General features: G+C 43.8%; 1 protein-coding gene across 1 annotated transcript; it reads left to right on the forward strand.

The window, feature by feature from the left end:
- The first annotated feature begins 7554 nt into the window (after positions 1-7554).
- On the forward strand, positions 7555-11730 carry LOC134536296 (uncharacterized). The gene is made up of 3 exons (XM_063376048.1): positions 7555-7881; positions 7980-8984; positions 11713-11730. Exons 1-3 carry the CDS (start codon positions 7654-7656, stop codon positions 11728-11730), a joined length of 1251 nt encoding a protein of 416 aa, XP_063232118.1. The 5' UTR covers positions 7555-7653.
- The last annotated feature ends 260 nt before the right edge of the window (positions 11731-11990 follow it).

Below are 11990 nucleotides of genomic sequence, written 5' to 3' on the forward strand. Positions count from 1 at the left end.
AGTTCTGTGCTTAATTTGGCGTGGTCCTCCTGAGTCATGACTCGCATGCGTAGTTTCTTTCCTTGCGTCAGTGTCACAGTGTGTCCTGCCTTGCAGTGGTCTTTGAAGAGTTGGTTGGCCTGTTGGTAACAGTTTGCGTTTTGAACTTCGAATTCGTACTTTGCGGCCCGTCTGGTCATTTGGTCACGTGTCTGCTTTGGTTGAGCTGTTGTTGTAGATGCGTCTGTGGCATCGCCTGAAGGGCTGCGTGCCACTTGCGGTCTCCGTTTCTTATTTCTCTGTCTTATGATTCGCTTGGGCTCTTTGAAGCCCTCTTGGTCTGTCACTTGGTCGGGAGCCTGGTCGCTTGTCTGACGTGGTGTAGATTGTCCCGCCGGTGTCAGCGTCTGTAGTGACGTGCTGCCGGAGCCGTCTGGCGGCGAGTCAGGGGTGTCCGGGGAGGAGAGGGGGCGCCTGCGGGGGCGCGAGCGGCCCGCGCTGGCGTCCCTCTGGCTGCTGGGGCCGGGGTGTGGAGTGACACACTGTACACTGTCCTGACCGCCGCTGGCCACGGGCAGCACGTCCTGTGTTGTCCCGTCCTCCCTGGCTGTGTTTGTGGTAGTTGTGGTCTGTTTGCTCAGGTCTCTGAGGGCTTGCGCGTCTTCCTCGTTTATCAGGAGTGTCAGTGCGTGCGTGTGTTTTGTCTCCATGTCTGTGTTGGTCGGTGGATTTGGCGAGTAGGCGCACACGTCCACGTCTACACTGGAGGAGCTGTTTGGTGAGGTGCACGCCTTGAGTGGCGCGGTGATGTTGTGAGACTGTTTCCCCTTGTTTGTTGTGAGTTGCGCGCTTCCTGGAAGGGAGCATGACGTGCTCTGCTTGGACTTATGCCCCATGTCTCCGGCTGATGTTTGCGCTACTCCCGGCGCCACGGCCAGGAGCACGCGGTGCGGGGGTGGGGGGAGTCTGCGCACGCAGTCACGCTCTCATACACGCACACACTTATTCTGCACCGCCCTCGCACACCCTCCCGTGCACACACACACGTACTCTGGACAACACACTCACGCACTCGTAACAATAATATTACACTCTCTCACACTCACACTCGCACTCGCTCAACTTTTACTCACACACTCTCGCGCACTCTCACACGTAACAATAACACACATTCATTCACACTCTCTCTCATTCACGCGCACTCTGTGGTTTCGTGAGCTACACAGGCCACCACGTGGCGTAACTGGTCATTCACAATACCGTGTGCTGACTCCCGCGGTGCCCCGGGGTTTTAACCCGGTGGTTGAGGGGGGGTAGGGGAGGCAGCCGTCTGCCTCGACCCTTCCGTCTTATGCCTTCCCTTCTTCTTCTTTCTTCACGCACGAACGACACTGGAAAATCGCGACTACTCATCCCGGGTGCTTATGCAGAACTCTGTTGGTGTCGGGCGGAAAAACAGTTTTGTTTGGAGGCCCCCAGCGCCCCGACCAATCAGAGAGCTTCTAGGCCTGTGATTGGCCGGGGCCCCGCAGGCCCCCGCACGAGGTGTTCGGAGAGCTATTATATGTAATTTTAAAGTTATTTAAGACTTTTTTTGAAACTGAATCCATGTCGCTTTCGTTTTTTTAATATTTATAGTTTTAATTTAAACGAGGTTTTTTATGTTTACGTTGCTGTCTGTTCTGCCTCTACGTTTTGAAATTACAAGCGTGGTTGATTTAGCTGCATTAATTTTAATTCGCCACCGAGTGTAGTATTGCTCAAGTGCAGTTAGCTGCCTTTGGACGCATACCATGGCATATTTTAGGTTACCAGATTGTTTAATTATGGCTGTATCGTCCGCATACATCTGTACGTAGGCGTTTGCATGCGGTATGTCGGCTGTGTAAATATTATAGAAGAAAGGAGAGAGTGGGGAGCCTTGTGGCACTCCAGCTGTAAGTTCGCGAGTAGTCGATTTAGCCCCGTCCAGAGCAACATAAAAGTTACGACGCCATAGATAGTGGGCCACCAGGTATATATATGTGTCTGGAAAATTAAAGTTTATTAATTTTTGAATAAGACCCGGAATCCAGACTTTATCGAATGCTTTTTCTGCGTCGAGCATTGTCATTACTGTGTAGGCTTTAGATGGGTTATTAAATCCGTCGGTAGCATCTTCAACGATTTTAATTAAGGGGTGGATTGTTGAGTGACCTTTCCTGAAACCAAACTGAATGTCTGGAATCACGTCGTGTTCCTCTGCGTGTGTTTGAAGGCGCGAGAGTAAGGCTTTTTCAAAAATTTTACTCATACTGTTTAGAAGACTTATAGGTCGCCTGTTTTCTGGGATGGCTGGGTTTTTCCCTGGTTTAGGAATTGTGATTATTTTTGCAAGTTTCCAGGAATCGGGGTAAGTTTTGTGTGTTAGTATTGCATTGAATTTGCCAGTAAATATTCGAGTGCCTCTAGAGGGAGTTTTTTAAGTGTTTCGTAATTTATTGCGTCCGTGCCGCCTGATTTGTTGTTCGGACTGGCTTTAATTTGCTTTAAAAGTTCCCTTAACGTTATGGGTTCAGGAACAGACTGCGTGCCTGTTTGTAAAAAGTTATTTACCGCCTGTGTTGTTCTTAAAGTGAAGTTTCTGTCATTTACGTCTGTGTTCGGGGAGAATTGTTTCTCCTGTAGGTCTGCGACTGCGTTGGACTTGTCTTCTGCGATGTATTTAGCCCCGGTGGCTGTTATAATAGCTGGGGTTGAAATACATTTTTTGTTACCGCGGAGCCTGCGAGATAGTTTCCACATTTCCTGCGGTTTTGTGGCTACTTCGTTTATTAAGTTTCCGAATTGATTTATTTTTTCCTGTTTTAATTTGCGCTGTACGAGATTATTTAGTCTATTGTATTCGTTTCTGGCTTCTGGTGTGCGAAGTCTTTGCGCCCTGTTTCTGGCTTGTCGGCTTAGAGAAATGTGATAATCCAGATCGGGGTAGTGTTTTCGATTGAACTGCCTTTTTGTTTCGAAACGGGAGTGTTTTTAATAGCATTTTTTACTGTGTCCGTGAAAAGTTTCACGTGTGGATTTATTTCGTCAGGTGAAATTATTTCGGGGGGCTGATTTAGTGTGTCTATAAGTTCTTCCTTAAACCCTTCCCAATCTGTAATCTTAAGGTTATTATTAAAGAGTTGTATGTTGGATGTAGCATTAAAAGTTATTTGTGTTAGCACCGGTAAATGATCGGAGTTTATGTCATCTAAGGTTTCTGTATTCAGCTGAGCGTTTGGTATGTTTGTTAGGGCTATGTCTAAAATTTCTGGAGTGCCACCACTTACTGGATAGCATGTCGGGGAGTCAGGCGCAATAATGATGTAGTTTCCTGCTACCGCGTGGCCGTGTAGAATGTTCCCGTTGGCGTTTGTTTGGGTGCAGCTCCAGTCAGTGTGTTTGCTGTTTAAGTCTCCTGCTATAAAAAATTGATCTTCGACTTCCATTAATTTATTGAGGTCCTGTGGTGTGAGTGGGTCTTGTGGCGTCTTGTATACCGCGGACATGCAAACATGCAAATGATTATTACGGTTGTTTATGCTGGTGGCCTCAATGTGTTGTAGTCCATTTATAGTTATTGGGTGGTGGTGAATTCCGTGTTTTATTAGTATGGCTGTACCGCCGCTGCGGAGTGCGGGGCGGTCTGTTCTGTATATTGTGTAACCGCATATGTGCGCTCGCATGTGTGGTTTTAGAAAAGTTTCAGAGATTAAAGCGACATCGATCCCGTATACAAAAAGTAACTGTTCCAGTTCATAGATTTTATTTTGGAGGCCATGTGCATTAAATATTAGAACCTTTTAAGACTTCCCCGGGTTCTGTGCCATTTTAGGGTGTAGCGAGATTCTAGAGTGCAGACAATAATATGAACTGTTTTTCTTGTAGAGATGTCGCAGCTCGGATTATGTCGAAGTGTGGTTTCAGTTGTGCGATGAGCTGTGTAAAGTTACAGAGTTTAAGTATTTCCGCCAGCTCGAACATGTCACTAAAGGTGTTACCTTTCATTTTGTTTTGTGCTGGGGTGTGTGTGGTGCGTGGTTCTGTCACCGCTTGTGAGTATTTGCGTTCCGGTCGTGTCATCTCGGTGGTTGTTGTTTGTGGCTGCGTCTGTGGCTTGTTGACCACCTGGGCGCACGGCTGTGCGTGAGCGGGGTGGGTGGAGGGGAACTCTGCCTGGCTGCGCGTGTTTGGCGCCTGTTGTTGTTGTGTCTGGTGCTGTGGCTGTCCAGCTTTGCGCTGTGTTCTGCTTGTTACTAGTTTGAGGAACACTGGGCACTGCTTCCAGGCTGCAGTGGGGCCTCGCAACTTGCAATTGAAACAGAACTTGTCTGCATTTTGGTCTTTCTGGCAGTCCCCCCTAGTGTGATTTTCCCCACATCGTACGCATCGTGGTGGCTTAGTGCAGCGCGCTTGTGTGTGATCAAATTCGCCACAGCGTTTGCACTGGGCGATATCTTGTGGTCGGGCTTGGTATTTATGAATTGTGACTCTTGTGTAGTACAGAGTCCTGACATCCATTATGTTTTTTTTCCGTGGCTGCAATGGTCACGCTAAAAGTCCCTGAACGAGTCTGTGTGGGTTTCCCTGTTGCATCGTGTCGTGTGACCAGAAAGTTTCTGGTGTCAATGACTGTGAACCCCAGTTGTGTGAGTTCCGTGGCCAGTTCTGTCTCTGTGACCTCTGGGTATAGGCCCTTTATCACAACCTTCGTGTTCCGCTCTTCCGGGTGCGCGAATGTGTGGTGTGGAATGTCTTTTGCCTTGAGAAAAGTTAGTGCCATTGAGTAGCCCTCTCTGGACTCAAAGCTGAGCCGCAGTTCCCTACGCCGGGTGATGGTGTTTGAGAATCTTACTCTGTGTAGGGTTAGGTGTTCCGCAATCTGTTTGAGCTTTGTGGTGTCTCGAACCATGATAGGCACACCTTTGTGTCTGTTTTGGGTTGCCTGTGTCTGTGATCTTGCCGGTGCTGTGTCGTCTGGTATTTGATTTGCCAGATGACTGTAAATGTTGTCATGTGCAGGTATTCCCGACAGTCCTGCCGTCTGTGTGTGCGTTGCATCGTGTTTGGTTGTGTGCGCGTCTTCGTTGTTTCCCAGTTCTTTCGGTCGCCTGCTTTGGTGTCCCGTTGACCTGCTGCGCGGAACTTTTTTTCCAACCCCCGCCTGTTGATGTTCAGTATCCTGATCTCGAGGCTGTTTGGTGTTTGTGGTTTGTGTTTCCATGGCCGCGCTGGTCTGGACTGTGTTGTTGTTGGTCGCCATCCCTGTCGCGGTTCCGGTTCGCGGGCTATCCGACCCGCCGGTCGCCTAAAAACCTAAGGGCAGTGGTGGCTGACAAACACAGATCTGAACAGCGAAGCTAGGCCTTAGAGAGGCTGTCCTCTCTGCACCACTGCCTGCCGTGACTGCGGGTTGACCGATTTGTTTTTCCTAACCTAAATTAAAACTAAGTGTGTTTGGGAGGGGTCTGTATTAGGGACAGACTCTAAGTGCGTCTCAGGCCGAAGCCTATACGCTCTAATCATGCATGGGTAGCCATGTGGGAGAGGGTGCATGCATCGTGTGCTAGGAGGGGATTGGCCAGCCATGGCAGCGATTGGCGCCATGACTAACTCCCCTCACTGACTATTCTAGACTAAAACTAGATAAGTTGGGCCCAGGTAAAACCTGCATAGACACAGGGAAAACCCTGGGCACTTACATGCGGGATGCAAAATTCATGCATTAATTACATGCGGGTTGGCTACGGGAGTAGAAGGATGGCTCAGGAAGAAGAGTTGGAAGAGTAGAAAATATCTACTAAGCAAGGGCGGGCACTTGGACATTTCTGTCCGCATTTTGGTTTGGGCATGACTGGTTTCTAGGGGGCGACTTTCGTCGTTTCCCACCAGGCTGCCAGCCAGCCAGGTTAGCTGAAAGTGAGAAATGCAAATTTCAACTATAATTATAATTATATGGCCGCAGCACCCAGGTTGCCCCAGCTACCACGGCCATGTATGCCCGACACATTGTGCTGCCAGCCTGGGCATGTCAATCATTTTCTAGTCCAATGTTGCTTATTTGCACCGCAGGACGTGTTCAGACACATGGTCAGGCACCTATTAAACGACTGTGAGTCTGCTCACTTAATAATTAAAATTTGTGTATATTAAATAACATAATTATATGTCCGCAGCACCCAGGTTGCCCCAGTTGCCGCAGCCATGTATGCCGACACGTTGTGCTGCCAGCCTGGGCATGTCAATCATTGGCTAGTCCAATGTTGCTTATTTGCACCTCAGGACGTGGTCAGACACATGGTCAAACACCTATAAACCATTGGTGAGTCTGCTCACTTATAAAATTAAAAAATACGCATTTCTAAGAAAATAATGGGTAAATTTTGTAGCCGAAGCTACGTGGATACGCACTCCAATGTACTCGGCACAAAGCTGAAGGCATTATTGGCTTACCGTGTCGTGCGTCTGTGTCTGTCGGGCCTCGCTGCTGGGTTACAGCTCAGCTAGTGTATTGGAAGTGGTGGGATCCGACACAGTATGCTGCCAGCCTGGGCATGTCAATCATTGGCTGGTCCAGTGTTGCTTATTTGCACCGCAGGTCGTGGTCAGGCACATGGTCAGAATCCTATTAATTAATTCTTAATATTATACTTAAAAATAGTATGTTTAATTTTAAATTTGGAGCTGCCAGAATACGAGTGTCGATCTGCGCGGAATTTTCTCGCCAGTCCGCAACCGCAGTGTTGGGGTCTGGCCTCGGCCGCGCGCAGATGCGCTGTGATTGGCCGGAGCTACCGGCCAATCACAGGCCGCTATGGGGGTCGGTGCGCCAGGATGGATTTCGGGCGTTTGTATTTTTGCGCAACGTCTGGATCGTAGTTTCCAAGTGAGGAAACATGTGGGTTTAAATTGTTTGCACATTTATCATAGAAAGTTTGTGTTGTAGGAATGTAAAAGTCTTGCAGAGTTTCCGACTCGGTTTCCCTATGCAATGCTTCTACTGGGCAATGCCTCGGGGCATCGGTAGCAATTCGAATAGGGGAGACCGGGGCTAGTTGGCTACAGGGGTAAGTTGGCACAGTGCTAATAGTTCGAATAATTACCGACAGATAGCATAACGCTCTTGTATGTAGGATCACACAGACCAGGTCCCTAGATCCTGTTGTTTTCCGCCGCGAGTCTTCACTATTACAAACAGGAGACCATTTTCTTTACTTCTACGTTTGGTGAGTAAAAATTTTGTCTTACAAAGACTTGGATATAACTTTTATAATAAATTATATATTTTTAAAACAATATTTGTGTATAACATTATAACGTGCTAGTTTTAAGAAGCAATTACTAAAATAATGTAAATATATTCCAATTCTTTCGTTCACTCAAGTAAGTTTTAAAAGTTGCTGTGGGGCTAGTTGGCACATAGATGGCGGGGCATGTTGGCACATGTGCCAACATGCCCCGGACACTTTCTCGCGATTCTAGATCTTCCAAAACGAAACGCATTGTTATGAGTAAAAGGTATAAGCTAGCACTGGAATGAAATAGCATATTTTTTTGAAATTCAAACCATTACATACATTATTACAAGTAGGAAAGACAACAAAATATTATAGTTTTATTAATTGGATATCATTTTTTATTTTAGGCTTCAACATGCGCACCTACAAAAGAACAAGTAATAGATGCCAGACTTCCCAAGACGTTGTTTTAACAGCAGTAAAGAAAGTTAAACTCGAAGGGAAGTCCATCAGAAGCGTAGCAAAGGATTTTGGAATTCCATTTCGCTCTTTGGCTCGATATTGTAGCAAAGTAACTGAAGAAAAACTTATTGCTCCACAAGATACCCCACCTCTTACAATTGGCTACAAGAAACTGAGACAGGTAAGGGCTTTTTAAAAAAAATGTTATGTTGTCGACCTGAATAAATATATCAATTAGGAATTTAAAGATGCTTAATGGCTTGTGGTTGTTTTTTTCAGGTTTTTACAAACGAACAAGAGAATGAGTTTGCTGATTATTTGAAGAAAGCAGCTGATATTTATTATGGATTGTCACCAAAGGAAGTCAGGAAATTCGCATTTGAATATGCAGTGAGACTTAAGGTAAGGTTTCCTTCTTCTTGGGCTGACTGTGAAATGGCAGGTGCGGATTGGTTTTCTGCATTTTTAAAACGGCATCCTACACTTTCTATAAGAACACCTGAAGCGACCAGTCTTTCAAGGGCTACGTGTTTCAATCGCACTAATGTGAAAGCATTTTTCGACAATTTGAAAGACGTTATGAATAGATTGAAAATTGGGCCTGGAGATGTGTGGAACATGGACGAGACTGGTATCACTACAGTGCAAAGACCAGACAGAGTAGTTGCACGGAAAGGTTTTAAGCAAGTAGGTAAAATTACTTCTGCCGAAAGAGGAACTCTAGTTACTGTAGCTGTTGCAGTATCTGCGACAGGAAATCATGTGCCACCATATTTTGTTTTCCCTCGCGTCAATTTTCGTGAATATTTTCTGAAAGGAGCGCCTATAGGTAGTTCTGGAGATGCAAATGCTACCGGCTGGATGAAGGAAGCAAATTTCGTCAAATTTGCACATCACTTCGTAACAAATGTTAAGTGTTCCAAAGAAAACCCATGTCTGTTGCTACTTGACAATCACGACTCACATCTTTCAATTGAAGCATTGGACTACCTTAAAGATAAGGGGGTCACTGTCCTTTCTTTCCCTCCACACTGCAGCCATAAACTGCAACCATTAGACCGGAGTGTATTTGGCCCTTTAAAGAAATTTGTGAACAGTGCCTGTGATTCTTGGCTGGTGAACCATCCTGGGAAAACAATGACTATTTATGACATACCTGAAGTTGTAAATGCTGCTTTTTCTAGTGCGGTTACGCCGAGAAATATTTTATCTGGTTTCAGAGTAAGTGGGGTATCACCTTTCAACCCTGATGTCTTTAAGGATACAGATTATCTTGGTTGTTACGTAACAGACCGCCCAGCACCTGACGAAAATGATGTTGACAGTGGAGAATTGCCTAATTCAGACAACACTGTTCAATGTAGACCAAATGAACCTGTAATCATGGAAGCAGGCCCTTCAAATATGCTGATTGTACAACTAACTGAGGAAGAAGCTGATCAGGAAACGTCAATGGACGTAACGAGCAGGGGCTTACACGAAATCGCATCACAAGATAAGGAAATTGTAGTTGATTCTACGTGCAACATAAGCCCAGAAATGGTGAGACCATTTCCCAAAGCTGGTCCAAGGAAAAATAACCGGGTAAATAATAGGAAAAGGAAGAGTGAAGTGTTGACAGATACTCCAATAAGAAATGAATTAGCTAAAAAGAAATCAGATATTGATAAGAAGAAAGGAGCTAAGAAAAACTTGTTTGGAAGTTCGAAAGATACAGTTCAGAATCCACGCAAGTCTAAGGTGAAAATGTTATGCAAGAAAAAGAAAAACATATGTGTCAACACAGCAAACAGCAGAGCCAGTAGGGAGGATACATTATGTCTTCTTTGTTTAGGACCATATTCCAAAAGCCGGCCCGGTGAACAGTGGGTGCAGTGCGTCGGTTGCAAAATGTGGGCCCACGAAGATTGTTCGGATAATAGCGTGCAATTTTTGTGCCACAACTGTAAGAAATGTTAGAAGACTTTGGCTCATGTTGGATCAACCAGTTAAAATTTAGTATAAATATTTTCATGATCAGAATTGGCATTCTATTAACATTTTACTGTATGATAGGCTATACAGAGAAAAATACTGTAGGTAAAATTGCTAAGATTTTAAGATTTTGTATTATTAGCATTAAAAAATACGGAAATTGGATATATATATATATATATATATATATATATATATGTATACTTATATATATGCGCGCTAATGTATGTTATATATTTAGCTTAAATAAGCAACACATTCGTAATATTATCTATGATTGTATTTCCATAAATTTGTGATATCTGTTAAAAAAACTTGAAGGCAATCGATAAAATTTAGTAATGAAATAAAATAAAGATACATGCAAAAAAGTAATTAGTTGTAAAATTATTCTATATATCCCTGTATATATGTAGATATATGTAGCCTATACATATAGGCACATATATACACATATATGCTCAATTTTGTAATGTGTGCCAACATGCCCCTACGTGTGTGCCATCTTACCCCGTTCCAGGGGCAAGTTGGCACACAAGCAGTGGGACAGTTCATTATTAAATAAACCATTTTATGACTTTCAAACTGCGATTGTTGTGGCTCAAATATATTGCTGAAATGTAGATACTTGAACTGCCATAAAAAAATTTCACATTAACAACATTGAAAAAATTATATAAATGTTTTATTAAAAAGTGTGCCAACTAGCCCCGGGCTCCCCTACACCTGTTCTGAATTAGCTGTAATTTAATTAAGTGTGTAGGGGCAGCTGTTGCCCAGACAGGGGCTGCATAAGGTAAGTTAGCCAAATAAGGCCCGCCTAAGATTAATTGAATTTTCCCATTTTCCCATAAATCACAATATTATGAGAAAATATCTATAAAATACCTCTGTTTGTTGTGATCAGTATCACCTCTTCAAACTTTGACATTTTACCCTGTTTAATGACATTATTTTGTAAAACACAAATGTTTGAATAGTGGACTGATAAAACCACGTGTTCCAAATAAGGCCAATCAGGAGTACCATATAAGGCCCACTTATAATGAATTAATTAACTGCAAGTAAATAGTCTGTATGCCACTTTAAGCAAGGTTATGATAATTACAAGATAAACCACAAACAAAATTACAATTTACATGTACAAACATTGTAATAACATACAGGGTGGATAAAAATGTATCTGTACACAATTGAAAGCCCTGCACATTCTTCATCAACTGTTGTTATGCTAGTTTAAGCTAGGTTATGAATATGAATCATAACTTAAGTAAAGGCATACCACAATCATATTTAAAATGTAGGTAATCAAAATTCTAATTTTCAAAATCAGGACAGAGGAAAAAAAATGTTTTGTCCTCACGTGAAAGCCCTACACATTGTTCATGGACATACTGAAGACACTGTTGGCATAGTCGCATGTCCACCTGGCGATCCTAATCGCAAATATGACAATACCAACTCTCCTTAGATTGTTCTGTTGCATTTATTTTAGACTTTTTGTTGTTATTAGAGTTCCCAGGTCGTAGTTTCCCTGTCAGATTTTTATCCCCCTTTTCAAGTGTTTCTGTAGCCCTCTTTTTCAGAGTAGCACTGTATTTAGATATTTTCTTCTTTTGACGACCAGAATTTCCTGGTTCTTCAAACAAAGATTTCGTCACTTCAATAGTCTTGTAATTTAATTATTTCTTTCTGCTAACTGCCGTTTTTACTTTAATCTCAGGTGTATTCAAAATGTCCTGAAAAGTTGTTTTAAATTCATCTTCATCAGACTCAAGATCACTGCTCTAACTATCATGAAGAGAGATATCGTCACTCACTGAGGTTGATTCTCTTGAAGATCTGGTACTATAGGAGGAGATGGTGTTTTTTCTATAGGCATATGCTATTGGATAAGAACAAGATGGTAAAACAAGATTCAGTGATGAAGAAGCAGCTTGCGATTTTGGCAGTCTCTTAGATGGTGCGATGCTACTAGCTGCATTGCCTTCAAAATGTGATGTGGGTGCATCTGGAGCTGGAGCTGCATTGCCCTCAGGTGGTGCTATGGTCGTAGCTGCAGCTGCGTCATCTTCATATTGTGCTGTGAATGCATTTGGAGCTGGAACTGCATTGCACTCAGGTGGTGCTATGGTCGTAGCTGTAGCTGCATTGTCTTCAGCTCTATATGTGATCTCTGAAGGAGCAAAAGCTTCTTCTGGGATTATATTTGGATTGTAGGGAAAAATTCCTGTGGCTTTAAAGCCTGCGACAACATTTGCAGCCGAGGCAGCTTTTGGCCATACTTTTGTGAATATCTTCCCAAAATCATGCTTG

The sequence above is a fragment of the Bacillus rossius genome, chromosome 10 (genome assembly GCF_032445375.1).
Source record: "Bacillus rossius redtenbacheri isolate Brsri chromosome 10, Brsri_v3, whole genome shotgun sequence".
NCBI lineage: Eukaryota > Metazoa > Arthropoda > Insecta > Phasmatodea > Bacillidae > Bacillus > Bacillus rossius.